At 38.7% G+C, this 18,168-nt stretch overlaps 1 protein-coding gene across 4 annotated transcripts in view; it reads right to left on the bottom strand.

The window, feature by feature from the left end:
* Nucleotides 1–16,950, bottom strand: part of THADA (THADA armadillo repeat containing) — a 361,249-nt gene extending 344,299 nt beyond the window's left edge. For 2 of the 4 annotated variants that reach the window (XM_035272683.3, XM_035272686.3), the window contains exons 1-10: nt 16,836–16,950; nt 14,108–14,152; nt 13,580–13,679; nt 12,883–12,977; nt 11,750–11,880; nt 8,085–8,233; nt 7,935–7,967; nt 7,640–7,688; nt 2,691–2,878; nt 423–517 (exon numbers count right to left, since the gene is read on the bottom strand). In XM_035272683.3, coding sequence (XP_035128574.3) covers nt 423–517; nt 2,691–2,878; nt 7,640–7,688; nt 7,935–7,967; nt 8,085–8,233; nt 11,750–11,880; nt 12,883–12,977; nt 13,580–13,655 — 816 coding nt within the window. In that variant the 5' untranslated portion in view covers nt 13,656–13,679; nt 14,108–14,152; nt 16,836–16,950. Of the gene's footprint in view, nt 1–422; nt 518–2,690; nt 2,879–7,639; nt 7,689–7,934; nt 7,968–8,084; nt 8,234–11,749; nt 11,881–12,882; nt 12,978–13,579; nt 13,680–14,107; nt 14,153–16,535 lie in introns of all 4 variants that reach the window. The other 2 variants (XM_035272684.3, XM_035272685.3) reach the window with 2 other exon arrangements.
* Between the last annotated feature and the right edge of the window lie 1,218 nt (nt 16,951–18,168).

Genomic DNA, 18,168 nt, shown 5'->3' with positions numbered 1-18,168 from the left:
CTCTTATTATAAGAGAAAAGGGTCATCAGAAGGATCCAGACAATGCAAAAAAAAATTAATTCACATCTTTAAAAATATTGTTAATTGTTTTAAAGGACAAGGTCTCACTCTGTTGTCCAGGCTGGTGCAATCTTACCTCACTGCTGCCTTAAACTCCTGGTCTCAAGCGATCCTCCCACCTCAACCTCTCAGAGCTGGGATACAGGTGTGCGCCACCATACCTAGCTAATTTTTTTATTTTTTGTAGAGACAATGTCTTGCTAAAGTGCCCAGGGTGGTCTCAAACTCCTGGTCTCAAGTGATCTTCCCGCCTTGGCCTCACAAAGTGTCAGGATTATAAATGTAAGCCACTGCATCAAGCCAAAAATATTTTTTAAACATACTCTCAATAAAGTACAATTCTAAAAAGGAGATGCACTTACCAAATGAGGAATCTTTTCAGATGGGTGCAACATAGTCTTAATAAAAAGAATAATAGCTAATCCAGATGTGCTCTGTATAGTCTGTAATAGATCATCTATTTGGAAAAAAAGGAGAGAGCTTGTGTTAAATGATGAATATTCTGGTACAGTGAAAAGAGCAGATGCTGAGCAGCCAGACAGGCCTGGGTACAATTTCTAGTCTGACCATTTCCTGGGTGAATAGGTCTTACAGAATTTATTCAACATCCAAGGGACTCTGTTTTCTCTTCTGTAAAATGGGATAACTCTTAACTGACACAGTGTTTGTCAGGTTTAGATGAATAATAAATACAAAGGCTTTTAAGCCCAGCATGTAGATACTCATCAAATGTGATTCCTTCCTCTCTCCTCTAATATCCACTTTCTTCCTCTTCAACTACTGCTTCCCAGAACACCTAACAGCAACACCACCTGTCCCCTCCCCTCTACCAATGCCTCTGTATCCCAATCACCACATACACAGACTTCTTAATAAAGAGATCTCAGGGCTTGTGTAAAGAACATACATAAGTAAGTGCTAATTACAAACTTTGCTAGCACTGACACTGTACCCATAGCAACCAAACAGGTTTGACTTGGTATCTTCTTTTTATCTCTATTAGCCTCAAATATCTGGGGCTATTATTCAACCTGGGGAAAGAAGTATGACATCATAAACTATGTACTAAATATCCACTCTGCCCTTCATCCCTGGTAACAAAACTGTGACTCTGATTGAGGAAGCTACATGCCCAGCCAAAACAGGATACTTGCTTCTTCAATCTTCTTTGCAACTAAAGGTAAGCATGTAAGAGAGTTCAGGCCAATAGGATGTAAGCCAAAGTCATTTGAGTATCCTGATTAAAAGTAAAGATGCAACCGGCCTTCCTTCTTCCTGCCTTGAATAAAGACATGTCTGGAGCTATAGCAGTCATAAGGCAACCATGAGACAACAAATGTGGATGAAAGCCACCTTGCTGAAGATGGCACAGCAGAAAAGCAGAAAATGTGTGGGTCATACACTGCCTGTAACAGTTCTGGATTACCTGCCACTGAACTTGTTATGTGGGAAAGGAGGTCTGGTTTTCAGTCACTTGCAGCTAAACACTTTACTGATTATGAAGCTTTAAAATGATGGAAAAGATAGTACTGATTAGATGCCATCAACTTTTCAGAAAAGAAGGTACCTCATATTAAAATTATGTCTTCTCTACATTTCATTAGAGAATCTTTTTTTAAAGACTAACAGAGTCTTCTTTTAAAAAGCAAATAACCTCTGAAAAGTTTTCTGTAAGTTATGTCTTAATAAAAGTATTTTAATTACTTTCCTTTCAATACCTGAGAACCCACACAAAAAGAAAAATGGAAATACTAATTGGACAAAATATAGCTAGGACTTTCATTACCAGGGTTTAAAAACAATGAGATGCTATTGTTTTCCAATCAGCCTAGCAAAACCAGAGTCAGTTACTGTTTTTTACTAACAAGAGCTTTAAAGAGATCCAATTTGCATGTTTTAATTAAGTTGCATTCATACATATATTACCATATAGAATGGGAGATGAAAAGAGAAAGGATAATTTAACTTTTTATATAAATAGTTGTGTTAGATATAACTTTTTTATTAATCTTATTATAATAATAAACCACTGATTCCAAAAGCATGTAAGAGAGTTATAACCACCGATTTCAAAAAAGTGACTGAAAACAAATGTATAGCTTAATAAATTATTAAAAGGTGATCACCCTTGAACCTATCTTCTAAGGCAAGAACTAGAACTCAGCCATCCAGGCTGGGTGCAGTGACTCACACCTGTAATCCCAGCACTTTGGGAGGCTGATGTGGGCAGATCACTTGAGGCCAAGAGTTTGAGAACATTCTGGCCAACATGGCGAAACTTTGTCTCTACTAAAAATGCAAAAAATTAGTCAGGTGTGGTGGCACCCACCTGTAATCCCAGCTACTCAGGAGGCTGAGGCATGAGAATCACTTGAACCTAGGATGTGAAACCCAAGACGTGGAGGTTACAGCGAACCAAAATCTCGACACTGCACTCCAGTCTGCGTGGCAGAGGAGGATTTGGTTTCCAAAAAAGAAAAAAGGACTAAAACCATGTAATCCAGGTCCTTCCTCCATGTTGAAAGGCATCTCAGTTAAGTATCATATTTCATACTATCAGAAGGAAAAGCTGATCGGCACTCAATTTTAACTGTTAATTATATATCATTTGCATATAATGTTATACTTACCATCGATTAAAAACTTGGTAAAAATACTCAGCAATCCACACATATTTTGCCATATGGGAGAACTAGAAGCCTTCCAAAGATCTTCCTGGAAATCCTGTACTTTCTGTACTAACACCATTGAAACTCTAATGCCTACCAGTAAGTCATTCATTAACTGTGTTTGAATAATATGATTTCCAGCACATTTTCTATAAAGAAGAAAAGACATTACAAAAGGAAATTCAAATAAAAGTGTGAACATTTCTAATTCCCTGCAAAATAAATACATTCCTCAAAGGCCCAAAATCAGTTTTAAATTATAATAATGTATTCCTCTCTCTTCCATCCCCATAAACATTCCAATTATGTAGACATTAATTGCAAACTTTCAATACCCTTCGCTTACCAACATGTCCCACTTTCTCAGCCAATAACTAACTTCACTTCTTTTAGAGCAAAGATAAGAAATCAAAAATGAGTGACAGAACTCAGACCAGGTGAGTGAAGTGGCTCACACCTGTAATCCCAGCACTCTGGGAGGCTGAGGCAGGCAGATCATCTGAGGTCTGGAGTTTGGGACCAGCTTGGCCAATGTGGCGAAACCATGTCTCTACTAAAAATACAAAAATTAGGCCAGGCATAGTGGCACACACCTGTAATCCCAGCCACTCAGGAGGCTGAAACAGGAGAATCATTTGAACCCGAGGCAGAGGTTACAGTGAGCCAAGATGGCACCACGGCACTCCAGCCTGGGCAACAGAGCAAGACACCATTTAAAAAAAGAAAAAGAATAAATGACAGAACTTACAAACTTGAACACTCCCTCAATGTTGATATATTTTTCCTTCCTAGCTTCTTTTTCTTTTTTTTTTTTTTTTTTTATTTGAGACGGACTCTCGCTCTGTTTCCTAGGAGTGCAGTGGCGCAATCTGGGTTCACTGCAACCTCGGCCTCTGGGGTTCAAGTGATTCTCCTGCCTCACTCTCCTGAGTAGCTGGGATTACAGGCATGCCATCCTACCTGGCTAATGTTTATATTTTTAGCAGAGACGGGGGTTTCTCCATGTTGGTTAGGCTGGTCTCGAACTCCTGACCTCAAGTGATCAGCCCACCTTGTCCTCCCAAAGTGTTGGGATTACAGGGGTGAGCCACCATGTCCAGCCCCTCCTTGACTTCTAAAGTGCCAGGCTCTCCTAGATTTTGACCTATTTCATCAACAGTCCTTCTCAGCTACCTTGACTAAATCAATCTCTTCTCCCTGATCTTTTTATGCTGGGAATCTCCAGGACTCAGTCTTTATTCCTCTTCTTTTCTCCATCTAATTCTCAGCTTTAAATTATAATCTACATGCTGATAGTTCCCAAATTTTTAACTCTAACATTTCTAATTCCTTCCTGGTATATCTAACTTCCTGGTATTTTTACTTGAGTATCTAACAGACATCTCTAAATGGGTGAACTTATCTTCAACTGCAAATCTGCTATGCCTGCTGGAACTTCAACCTACAAAAACATTGCAATCACCCTTGCCTCCTCTCCTCTCCATCACATCTATAAGAAAATCCTGTTGGTTCTACCTTCAAAATACATCTAGAATCAAACCAACTCCACTGCTACATCTTGGCCTGAGCCACTCTCATCTCTCCCTTTGGTTATTGCCATAGCCTCCTAACTGGTCTCACAGCTTCTGTCCTTGTCCCTCTCAGTCAGTTCTCAACACAGGAAAACACAGAATAATCCTATTAAGGCAAAAGTTAGGAAAAGCAACTTGGTAGTTCCTCAAAAAGTTAAAAATAGAATGATTTTATGATTCCACTTCTACGTATATACCCACAACAGCTGAAAGCAGAGACTCAGAGATATATACTTGTACACCAATGTTTATAGCAGCATTATTCACAATAGCCAAAAGGTAGAAAGAGCCCAAATGTCCACTGACAGATGGAGTAACAACATGTAGTCTACACATACAATGGGACGTTACTCAGCCACAAAAAGGAATGAAATTCTGATATATGCCCAACATGGATGACCCTTGAAAACAAGCCTGTAATCCCAGCACTTTGGGAGGCTAAGGCAGGGGCATTGCTTGAGCACAGCAGTTTGAAACCAGTCAGGGCAACATGGTGAAACCCCATCTCTAATATAAAAACTAGCAGGGCATAGTGGCAGACGTCTGTGGTCCCAGCTACTTCAGAGGCTGAGATGAAAGGACTGCTTGAGCTTGGGAGGCTTGGAGTGCAGTGGGCCAAGATCCTGCACTCCAGCTTGGGTGACAGAACCAGAGCTTATCTCAAAAAAAAGGAAACATAAATGAAATAAGCCTGACACAAAAGGGCAAATATCATATGATTCTATTCATAAGCAGCACCTAGAACAGGCAAATTCCAAAAGACAGAAAGTAGAATAGAGGTACTTGGGGCTGTAGGAAAATACTTTTTAAAAAACATAAAATTTCCTTTCTTTTAGACATACTGAATTTGAGGTACCTATAAAACATCCAAGCTGAGATGTCCACAAGCCAACTCACCGTATCAGTCTACCACTCAGGAAAGAGACCTAACTTGGAATAATAAATCTGGGAATCCTGAGTATACAGGTCATGGCTGACACCAAAGTTGATGTTAATCAACAGTTCAAACAAGCAAAATAAAAAGGACAGAACCCTCCTTTACACATGAGCACAAAAAGAAGAGCCAAAAAAAAAAAAAAAAAAAAAAGACAGCCAAAGAGCTCCTGCTGAGGCAAAAGGCTACCCTAAGTGAAAGACGACGTACAGGTATTATTTCTCTTCTCTCCCAGAAACTCCTTAAACCAATAGCCATGGGATTTAAAATGTAAAAAAGATAAATTCTCAAAGGCAACCAATATGCAACAAGACAATAACAATAATATTTCAGAAGCCGCAGAGCAGATGGATGAGTGATAACTGACAGCAGAATCAAGATATGTGGATACTGGCTGGGCACAGTGGCTCACGCCTGTAATCCCAGCACTCTGGAAGGCCAAGGCAGGTGGATCACCTGAGATCAAGAGTTCGTAACTAGTCTGACCAACACAGTGAAACCCCATCTCTACTAAAAACGCAAAAAAATTAGCTGGGCATGGTGGCAGGTGCCTGTAATCCCAGCTACTCCGGAGGCTGAGGCAGGAGAATCACTTGAACCCAGGAGGCGGAGTTTGCAGTGAGCCAAGATCGCACCATTGTACTCCAGCCTGGGCAACAAGAGCAAGACTCCATCTCAAAAAAAAAAAAAAGAAAAGAAATGTAGACACTAAGCCAGGGAAAAAGCCCAGAAGCCACTTGATTTGTAGAGTCCCAAATAGCTCAGAAACTGTCAGCACTAGGTATTCCTGGATGTGGAGGTAAATGTAGGATTGAAAACAGGAAGACTGAATAAATACCTCCAAGCCAGCAGACAACTTGTTTATCTTTAGAGAAAACAGGTGTCTGGAGAGGAAGACGGCACACACAGATAAGGCAGCAACATATTCCAAAAAGGAGAATTAGGTAAATACATGCACAATGCATGCCAAATGCTGAGACCTCAGCCTTTTTCCCTCACTCAGCAACCAGAATATTAAGACTATGGTTTGGAAGATTCTTCCACTGCAAATCCAGTACCTAAGCAAAAAGGCCTAAAAATACTGACAACTTTAGGTTTCCCCAAGAAAGAGTTTCCCCAAGAAAAAGCACAGCTAGACTAACCTACAATAAAACCCACAGTCAACCCCACCCATAGGCACAGACATTCAAATCAATCTCAGTGTCCCATTATTAAATATGACTACCCTGTCTGGGCACGGTGGCTCATGCCTACAATCTAAGCACTTTGGGAGCAAAGGAGGGAGGATCACTTGAGCCAATGAGTTCAAGACTAGCCTGGGCATTACAGTGAGACCTCATCCCTACAAAAAATGTAAATTAAAAAAAAAAAAATTAGCCAAGCATGGTGGCGCACATCCATAGTCCCAGCTACCAGGGAGACTGAGGTGAGAGTATCACTTGAATCCAGGGAGGCAGAGGTGCAGTGAGCCAAGATTGTGCCACTGCACTCAAGCCTGGGCAACAGGGCAAAACCCTGTTACAAAGAAAAAAAAAGTTTATAGATATAGACAAATAAACAGACAGACAGACACATAGGCAGATACACATAATTGCCCAGCCAAGGATCACCAGACTTCTGAGGAAAGCTTCTAGTAGGAAATATACTGAACAAAACCAGCAAACAGATAAAAGCAACTTGGAAGAAACAGAGACTATGTAAAAATTGTTTTTAAAAAACCCAAAAAAACTATCGTTAATATATCCTCAAAGAAATAACAGAGGGTATTTCACTGATGAAATAAAAACAGGATGCTATATAAAAGGAACATGCTCAGGTGAGGAAAAGAGTTCTTTCATTTATCATAACAATTTATTACATTTTTAAATTTTCCTTTAAATATTTTAATAAATTTTAAATATTAAAATTTTGTATTTATTAAAATTAAACATGAAACCTCTAAAAAATACATTTAAATAATCGGGTCTAATATTAATGAAGAGAGGGTCTGGGCATAGTAGCTAAAACCCAGAATCCCAAGACTTTGGGAGGCCAAGGTGGGTAGATTACTTGCGTCTAAGAGTTGAAGACCAGCCTGGGCAACACAGTGAGACTCTGTCTCCAAAAAAACACAAAAATTAGTCAGGAGTGGTGGTGCATGCCTGTAGTTGCACCTACTTGGGAGGCTGAGGTGATAGGAACACTTGAGCCCAGGAGGTTGACGCTGCAATGAGCTATGATCATACCACTGTACTCCAACCTTTCTTTGAGACAAAGAAAGACACTGTCTCAAAAAAAAACTAGAGTAATAATATTAATAAGGAGGGATGAAAATACCACATTCTGAGACTTTTAAATTTGTCTTTGTACAAAGACAATGTACGACTGCAAGTGCGTACACACAAATGCCAACATGTAGTACTTGCCTGTTTTCTTCCAGGATTTCAATGAAACTCTTCTGCAGAAAACAAAGCACTGAAACAAAAAGAACATGACAAACCAGAATTTAAAACTGTTAACTTCAACTTCAATAAAAGAATCTTTTATATCACTGTAACCTAAAATGATATCATGATAGAGAAGTAAAAATTTAAAAAGAAGGAGCATGACGGACCTTGGTTATCTACAATGGTCTACCTATTGCCAAGAAACTTACAAGAGCCAGTTCTAAAATGACTCATGCAAGCCATCAACTCATGCAACAAAATAAATAGGACTTACCATTTTTAAGCAGATTATTAACACTTGCTCTACCTGTAGAGGAAAAAATGAACACTGATAAAGAGTTTCACGATCAAGATCAATATTATTTAAAAACTGACGTGATGAGAAGGGTTAGCCAGAAAAAGGACTAGAAAAGTGCTGCCTTACCCAAGTTAAAGTTCTCCATACAGGAAGATATATTGTCAATTACTTTCCTATAAGAGTATAAGTCAACAATATTCAATTCTTCCTGAAGACGAGAAGTAAAACTGTGTATAGCCGCAGTCAGAAAAAATTCAGGTAGGCTATTTAGTGAGCTAGAAAAAGAAACAAGTATTAAAAAATCTAATAGCCCCAGAATATGTCGGGAGGGAAGAGAATCATACAAATGTGGGAATGTTGAAAAAAACAGCCAGAAAATTACAACTCCACACTACCATCACTGGAATTTCCTGGCATATCAGCTCTTGTCTGGTCTCCCTGCTTCCACCTTGATTCTCTCCCCTCTCCCAGATTATTCTCAAGAGAGCAGGTAGAGTGACACTGTTAAAACACCATGTCACTTCTCTTCCTAAAGCCTCCAACAACATCCTTCTCTGCTACAGTTCTAGCCAAAGTATTTACAGTGACCTATAAGGTCCTCCCTACACAATCTGGCCCTACCATTAGCTCCTGACCTCATCTTTTTTTTTTCTTTTCTATTTTTAAAATGGTGCCCATCACAATCTTGACCTCATCTTGATCCGTGTTCACTTAGCTCTAGCTACATGGCCTTGCTCTGTTCTGACATGCCAGTCTCTGCTCCTGCTGTTTCCTCCAACCAAAATACTCGTCCCTCAAATATACCCAACAATCACTGCCCCATTCCTTTTAGGTCGATCTCAATTACCCTATCGCATCTAAGCAAAGCTATACGAAGTGATCATAATATTTTAAATTGTAACCCTCACCCCATCCTTGATATCCCCTTTCTTCCCTCCCAGCTTTTTCTCCATAGCACTCAAGCCAATCTAATATCCTATAAATGTTCATTATTTTGTCTATTTTCTATCTTCCCCTTAGAATGTAACCTTCATTCTAGACTGTTTCATGTATTCTACCCCCAATTCCTAGAAGAGTACTGAAACATAGTGGGCAGTCAATACAAATTGGTCAAATGAATAAATTAAACATATCAACTTTGCCTCAATTAATCTAAATAAAAACCAATAGGCTTTGTTTTAAATATAACTGGACAGTTCAAAGTTTTTCTAGAAGAAAATTAAAAAATGGGAATATTTAGAAGAATCACTAAAAGGATGACTTACACTGATACATAATTAAAACACATTATCAAACTATAGTAAATAGAAGTGTGGTGTTGGTGTATGACAAATGGACCCAAATCAGAAATCAAACCCATGTTTATATAGGAATATATAACACAATGAGGCAGCATTCCAAATATGTGGGCAAAGATGGACTATTCAACAGTTTGGGTAAGTGGTTCCCCGTATAAAAAAGAAAACTAAATTGAATCCCTACCTCACACTACACTCAAAACTTAATTCCAGATGAACATAAAGGTTAAGCAAAAAAAAAAAAAAAAAAAAAATAGTATAAGGCCTACAAATAATGTTTTAAATAATCTTGTATTAAAGACAGTATATGTAGCAAGATACAAAACGCAGAAAAACACATACACACAAATTAGCCGAGCTGATAACCAAAATAAAATTTTAATTTTTGTAAAGACAAGACACCATGAGAAAGTTTAAAGACAAGTAACAAAAGAATATATTTGGTATATAATCTATAGAGAAGTCTTATAAACCAAGAAAGCATTCTAACAAGAAAATTTACAAAGGACATGTAATGAAAAAAAATAGTGACTCAAACTCCACACATGAAAAAATGTTCAATAACACTAGTAATCTGGGATATGCAAATGATGATAGCATTTTCACTCATTAGATTTTAAAAGATTTAAAGATTGATATTATCCAATGTTGGAAATAAATGAAGAAGAAACAAGGACTCTAACTCAATTGGTAGTCTGAGGGAGTACAACTTAATATCTATCAAAAATTTCAATAGGCCTAATTTTTGATCCAGAAATTCCACATCTTGGAATTTATCTCAGAGAAATACACACACACACATACATGATTAAGAATATCATTGCAATGGGGAAGTGATTAAATTGCTTTAAACCATGCAATATAAATCATGTAATATGTACCATATATAGATGTATACATGTCATATATATGGCACATTTAAATTTTGATATATTTATATTATGGAATATTTATAGCTGTTAAGAATAAGGACTGTTGGTAGGAATGTAAAATGTTGCATATGGAAAACAGTATGACAGTTGCTCAAAAAATTAAAAATAGAATTACCATACGGTCCAGCAATCCCACTTCTAGGTATATAACCAAAAGAACTAAAAGCAGGACCTCAAAGAGATATTTGCACAACCGTGTTCGTAGCAGCATTATTCACAAGAGCTCAGCAGTGGAAGCAACCCAAATGTCCATCGAAAAGATGAATGGATGAACACAACGCAATATAAACATACAACAGAATATTAAGCCTTATGAAAAGAAATTCCTGCCATATGCTATACAAGGGATGAACCTTAAGGACTTATGTCATGTGAAATAAGTCAGTCACAAAAATATAAATACAAATATTCCACTAAGATGAGGTAATCAAATTCATGAACGGAAAGTGGCTGCCAATGGCTGGGTGGGAAATGGGGAGTTGTTACTTAATGGGTACAGCATCTCAGAGCTTTGCAGACAACAAGGTTCTAGAGATCACTGAACTGCGATGTAAATATACTTAACACTACTAAACTACGAACACTTAAAAATGGTTAAGACTCAAACATCGTATGTTCTCACTCATAAGTGGGAGCTAAGCTATGAGGATGCAAAGCCCTAAGAATCATATAACGGACTTTGGGGACTCGGGGGAAAGGGTGAGAAGTGGGTAAGGGAGAAAAGACCACAAATTGTTAAGTACCATATACACTGCTCAGGTGATGTGTGCACCAAAATCTCAGATATCACCCCTTATTATTATTATGTAATATTATGTACTTATTATGTAACCAAATACCATCTGCCCCCCAAAAACCTATAGAAATAAAAAATAAAAAGAATTCATTTTAAAAAAAGTTAAGACTGATGTTTTAAGTTATATGTCTTTTATTATAATTTTTTTTGAAAAGGATTATATGTGACATGGAAATATCTCTACGACATTCTTTAGTGAAAAAACAGAGCATTATGTAGAGTAAAATCTCGTTTATAAACATACATATATATAAGTAGAATGTAACACACATATGCTGACCTCAAAGCAAAAGTCTAGAAAGATAAACACCAAAATGTTAAGTGACAATCTTTTTACTAAGTGAGATAAGTCAGAAACAATGAAATGGAAGCCTTACTTTTTACTTTGTATACTTTTATATAGTTTGAAGTTTTACATCAAGCCTATATTCCTGTGTTACCTGTGTAAATATATATTTAAACCATGAACAAATAGGACAAAAAGAGGAAAAAACAGCAAGATGATATTTAAACATAACCAATAAATGTAAACAGATTGAGCCAGGAGTAAGCAAACTACAGCCCACAGCCTGTTTTTTAAGTCTGTGACCTAAGAAGGCCTTTTATATTTTTAAAAACTAATCATTGAAAACAGAAAAAACCCACATGAATGAACTTTTTGGGACCTGTATCCGTTCAGTTTTATCAAATCAGGGAAGGAACTTTAGTTACTTTTGGTCAAATTCAACATTTGTAACACCCAACTTCCCTTCCTTTTTTTCTTACCTTGACAATACTTTCTTCAAGGGATTCTTTGGACTCAAAGAAAGATAAATGCCTGCTAAAACATCCAAACAACTTTGAATAGTGGGATCACACACGCCATTTTTATCTACTTTCTCCAGTAGAGGCACAATCTATAACACAAAACAGTGAAGTGATTTTTCTAACATCAAGTATAGCAAAGTAACATAGTTAGATATTCTTTAAAGTCTGAATTGCTGGGCACAGTGGCTCACCCCTGTCATCCCAGTACCTTGGGAGGCTGAAGTGAGCAGATCATTTGAGCCCAGGAGAGTTCGAGACCACCTTGGGCAACATGGCAAAACCCTATCCCTACAAAAAAAATACAAAAATTAGCCAGGCATGGTGGTGCATGCCTGTAGTCCCAGCTACTCAGGGGGCTCAGGCAGGAGGATCACTTGAGCCCAGGCGGTTGAGGCTGCAGTTGAGCCAAGATCCTACCAGTACACTCCAGCCTGGATAAGAGAGTGAGACCCTGTCTCAAAAACATAAACAAAGTGTCAATTATAATGTGAACTGTTTTCCACACTCCACTGTCAAGAATACGGATTTAACCACCTATTTGGCTACTTATTAACTTTTTAAACTTATGTCCCTAACTCTCCCTTTACCCTCCAGACCAACCTCTACAGAGAATCATAGACATGTTAATGGCTTAAGGTAAAGAACAGTTGTAGCACTACTTAAAAAAACAGTAATACATTTACTTGCTTTCCAAAAAAAAAAAAAAAAAATGCGTGCTCAAATGGTAAATCTTCATACTGAAATACAAATAAGTAAAATATTTATATTTTAAATGTGCTGGCTAAAAAGTTTTGAAGATTCATATATTTAAAAATTCATATAATTAAACATTCTCCACAAAAGAAGTATGCACAATTATCTTCTACCTTATCTATTTACAGTTCAATTATGACAGAAGCCTGAATACGGCTTCTATTGCTGCTTAGAATAAAAAGATATTATACAATGAACAGAAAAGAAAAAAATACCTATTCGTTAATGATAAACTGATATGCAATAATTAGGAGCCAAAAACTGTCAGTGATTTTTTAAAAATCCTTAATAGCATAATACTCTTAAAAATGCATCCATGAATATCAATTCAGACTTACCTGTTTAACATAATGGATTTGTGACACTCCATCTGTGAGTTGTACACAATGTAACAGCAAAGAAGCTAGATTTTTCCCTTCCACATCAGCAAAAGCTATATAACACATACAGGAAAAAAAATATTCAATGATTTAACAATAAGTTAAATATAAGTTTGCTTTTGTTGTGCAGTCTACATAATTTTTGATGTATAAACCAAAACAACAGGCAGAACATGGTCTGCAGACAGAATTTTAGGAAAATTGTTTTACATCCTAAACATAAAGAAAATTGGAAAGAATTTGAGTATTATGTGCTAGGGAGTCCCAGAGATTAAAATACTCTGCTTGCAAACTAGAAAAGAAATATATTGGGCCAGGCACGGTGGCTCATGCCTGTAATCCCAGCACTTTGGGAGGCCAAAGCGGGTGGAGGTCAGGAGTTCAAGACCAGCCTGGCCAAGATGGTGAAACCCCATCTCTACTAAAAATACTAAAATTAGCCAGGCATGGCAGGAGGTGCCTGTAATCCTAGCTACTCAGGAGGCTAAGGCAGAGAACTGCTTGTACCTACCTGGGAGGCGGAGATGCAGTGAGCCAAGATCACGCCACTGCACTCCAGCCTAGGCAGCAGAGCGATACTCCAACTCAAAAAAAAAAAAAAAGAAAAAGAAAAGAAAAGCAATATATTAAATAAGGGAAATCAGAAGTCACCTACATTTCAAAGTTTCAAGGTCCTGATGACAAATGGTCAACGCAGCAACTTGCATTTCTTTCTTCTTCTTTATACCCATTTTAAATAGAATTAACAGTAGTCCCTGCAAGAAAGAAGACTTTAAGGCATTAATGTAAGGTTTCTCAACATCAGCACTATTAATTTTTGGCAAGAGTCATTTTTTATTGAACAGGATTAGCCTATGCATTATGTTTCATGCATCCCCAATCTCTACCCACTAGATGCCAGTAACAACCTCCTCCCTCCCACATTGTGACAACCAAATAGTGTCTCCAAACATTGCCAAGTGTCCCCTGGGGAGTAAAAATGCCCCAGAATGAGAACCACTGTCTATGAATTTCTGATCTGAAAGAGAAAAATTTTTTAAGCTCAAGAGTTTATTACTGTCTGAAGTTACTTTTACCTGCTATGACTCAGTATTTGTATTTTAAAATACAGCAAACTTTTTTAGTGAACACACACAAAAAAAACTAGCATAGTTTTTCCAAAAATAAATTACTTCAAACTAACCTGTGACTTATTAGATTAATAGGAGGTGCCACTGTATCTTGATTTCTGCAAAAATGAAAGAAAAATTTTTTGAATACTATTTTCTTGAGTTTGTTTTTATTGATACTTAAAAAATCAATGGGTTCATAACAGGCTAAACAACCCAACTCAAAGACTACACACTAATAGCACCATGCCATCTGGAAAGAATTTGCTGGGGAAATTTCATAGGGCCCTTTTCCTGGTGTGGTTAGCATTTTTAGCAGCATTTATGATGCAAATATTAGAGAGTATAATGTAGTATATGTATAAAATACACAAATCTGAAGAACATGTTGGATGATAAATCAGAATTTAAAACAGGTCAATACACTGGAATAATGAGCAATATGAAATTTACCAAGATGAAATAAATGTAAAGGGCTGCATTTAGTTTAGGGAAAAAAACATAGAAATTGAGGATGGGGAGGCAGAAGGAGGCAAAACGTAGTTTGAAACACCTCAACAGCACAAGATGACTGCCAAAAACCACAGAAGAAATCAGCCACATCAAAGGAGTGCATGATTCTTCACTCATCCAAACAGGTCAGGTGACAGGTAGAGCATTAGGTACAGCGCTGGTGGCTGTACTTTAAGGAGCCATAACAAAAAATGGAGCTGATTTCTGAAGGGCCTAGAGAGCACCTCCTTCAGAGAACAGCTCAGTTAACCAAAGGTGGGTGGCCTGGAGAAAAGTCAACAAGACAAGAGCCTTAGCGGCTAGACTATTTTGGAGAAAAAAGGGAGATTTCTTTTGTCTTGCTATAAAATTAGTAAAAATCAGTACAAGCTACAGGGAGACAGATTCCAGATCAATAGGCTACATTTTGAACAAAGAATTTCCCAACACCAGGAATATTCAAACAGAAGATGACTGAAGACTGAGTATTTTCTCTTGGCCACCTAAAATAGCCCCCTATCTGGTCTCCTAACTTCTACATTTACCTCCAAAGAATTCATTCTGTTACAGTCATCAAAGCAATCTCTTTTTTTAAAACTCTCATCAAATTGAATTACTTACTCTCTTTCTTAAAACTTTCCAAGAGTTTCCAAATACACTTACAATAAAATCCAAACTTGAGGATTTTGAGAGCCCCCACGCCCGTAATCCTAGCACTTAGGGAGGCCTCGATGGGCGGATCTCCTGAGGTCAGGAGTTCAAGATCAGCCTGGCCAACATGGTGAAACCCCATTTGTACTTCAGAAAAAAAAAAAAAAAAAAAATTAGCCAGGTGTGGTGGCAGGCGCCTGTAATCCCAACTACTCCAGAGGCTAACTCAGGAGAATCGCTTGAACACAGGAGGCTGAGATTGCAGTGAGCTGAGATCGCACCACTGTACTCCAGCCTGGGCAACAAGAGCGAGAAACTCCATCTCAAAAGAAAAGAAAAAAAAAGATTTTGCCCTTCAAGGCCCTAAATAATCTGGCCCTGCCTTCCTCCACTCTTCATCTCAAACCAATCTCCTCTTCACCATCTCAAGAACTTTGCACTTCCTGATGCTCTTATTCCCACCTAAGAGGTTTTACACTTCCCAATTATCTTTGCCCCTTAATGTTCTTTCCACATCTTTGCAAGGCTGACTCCTTCTCACCATTCATGTTTCTGCTGCAATATCACCTCCTAGAAGCCTTCCATGACAACTCTATCTAAAATGCCACCAATCCAACACACATACACACCATTTCTGCTAATTTTCTTCACTGCACTTACTACTACCAGAAATTACACTAACTTGTACATTTATATATTGTGTCTACCTTAGCAGCAAACAATGAAGGCTGCAACCTTAATCTGTTTTGTTCATGTTTGAAGTCTCAATTCCTAAACCAGTGCCTGGCACACAATAGGTGTTTAATAAACACTTGATAAATAAACAAATCAATTACAAACATTTGTCAAAGACGTTCTAGAAGGGATATATGTCTTTAAGGGCAGGAAGGTGGACTACCTAGTATCTAAAATCCATTCTACATCTAAGTGACATTCTACATCTCAAGAACCTATGGTTTGGCAAGTAAGAAGTCGATACAGTAATGGCAGGTGACCAACCACTTAACAAAAAATGGACCCAACTAGAAAAGTGTTGACAACAGAGTAATTTGTAAAGGGTTGGTCAGATCTAGACGAACTGAGGCACGCTTCCTCAGGAAGTGACCATCGTACAAAGCAGAAGAGACTGGGAAACGTAACTAGGGAGGCTATTCTCTGGTGAAAGGTAAGCAAGTTTACAGGAGGATTTGATCTTGCAACTCTGAAGGCTACACAAAAGTAGACTCGGTAATTATGCCTGCTCAAAGGATGCCTACACGTGTGTCCTGAAGAACCGGGCTCCCCAAGGAAGTAAATCCCGTGTCTACTGCAAGGCCAGAAGGTGCCCAGTAAATTACACTCCTCCTAGGTCCCACTTACTGCTTCCTTTAGAACGCTGCTTCATTCTACACCTTCCTAGCTGACTCCCACAAACATTCTCTGGGCGATTTCTGAAGCACGTGGAGTCGAGGAAAGACAGTGGGAGAAAGTGGTTAAAGTGCTGTCTCCATGGAGACCTTAGCGACCGGAAATCAGTTTCACAGCCGCCGAATCCTGGCGATACTAAAAGACGGGAATTGGTGTGGCTCGCAAGGCGGCCCTAGCAAAACTGGCCGAGCCGAGAGGTGGAGAGTCACGCGCTACTGCGGGTCTGGCAGGCAGGACACCTGGGAGCCAAACCTCGTGCTCGTGGACGTCTGAGAAGAGTCGCAGGCGTCTGGTCGAGTCCCGGAAGCTGGTCTAGTTCTACCGCATCTCCGAAGCTCGCAGACAATCCGCTGTCGACTACCGGGTCAGGGTGAAGGGAGGGAGGCAGGGGTAACCTGTGGGAGTCATCGCGAGAATTGACCAAATACAGCTTCTCCAATCAGGAGTTCGGCGAGGCCGTGACGTTACCGGGTTTGGTAATCCGCGACTTCACCTTCAGTGCCGCGCCTTTCTCGTGGCGTTGGTGGCTAACGGGTCTTCTTGGGATGCGCCCACCTCAACCTCCTCACAGGCTTGGACGTATGGGAAGCGCTTTTGTCCCAGCCCAGACCTTCCACCTTTCTCCCACTCTGTTGGCCTAGTGCAGAGTCGAGGTGAAAACTGCGTCCGGGACTCGGAAAGGAATCCAATGTGTTTAGATCCTGCGAGATAGGGCAGTGGGGTTGGGCGGCGACTAAGCCACGAAAAGAATTCGGACTAAAATGAGAAGTGCTGAACTAACTTGTGCCAAAGTGCGTTTATTCATTCAATAAATAGTTAATGAACTCTATTGTCAGAGCGTCGCCAGGCGCTAGCCTTGAAAGTCATCCCCTACTGAGGATACATCTATTACGCAGCGCATACAAATTGTCAGATGGTTCAGTCCTTGAAAAATAGAAACAATAACTAAGGGCCACTGGGAGCTGCGACAGGGGGCAAGATCAGGAAATAGACATGATGCTGTCTTCAGGAGTATTTGGAAAATAGTGAGAAACAGTTCCGTAAACGTTAATGACTTAAGTTTTTAATGATTATTTTCTGAATTTTTAATATCACCTTGCCTTGTTTTTCTTTGTAGTTTTACTACATATGTATGTATCACTATCTTGTTTTGTTCAATTTTGAACTTTATGGAATTGTGTATTATCCAGCAGTTTGCTTCTTTCAGCATTGCTTTTCGTATTCACCTACATAAAAGCAGGTGGCTGTAGTTCTTCATTCACTGTTGCATAACTTTCTGTTTAATATACTTCATTATGTATCCATCCTGCTGCCTCAGCATTTGGATTATTTCCAGCTTTTGCTGTAACAGTGCTGCTGTGAACTATGTTGTGCATGTCAGCTGGTGAGTGTGTGCAGACAGTTCTATACCGTATTTTTTTCTCATATTTTTGACCCAGACTGATAGTAAAAATTACATTGTAGACTTTCGAACCGTGGACATATAACTGAAACTCACTCATAACTGAACTAGAAATTCCTTGAAATATTACTTTATAGGAGTGTGAGATATTTCTTTATTTCCTTTTTCTAAATTATGGTAAAA

The sequence above is a fragment of the Callithrix jacchus genome, chromosome 14 (assembly GCF_049354715.1).
Source record: "Callithrix jacchus isolate 240 chromosome 14, calJac240_pri, whole genome shotgun sequence".
Taxonomy (NCBI): domain Eukaryota; kingdom Metazoa; phylum Chordata; class Mammalia; order Primates; family Cebidae; genus Callithrix; species Callithrix jacchus.
Note: the sequence above shows the minus strand (reverse complement) of the source record. Positions and strands in the feature narration are given on the sequence as shown.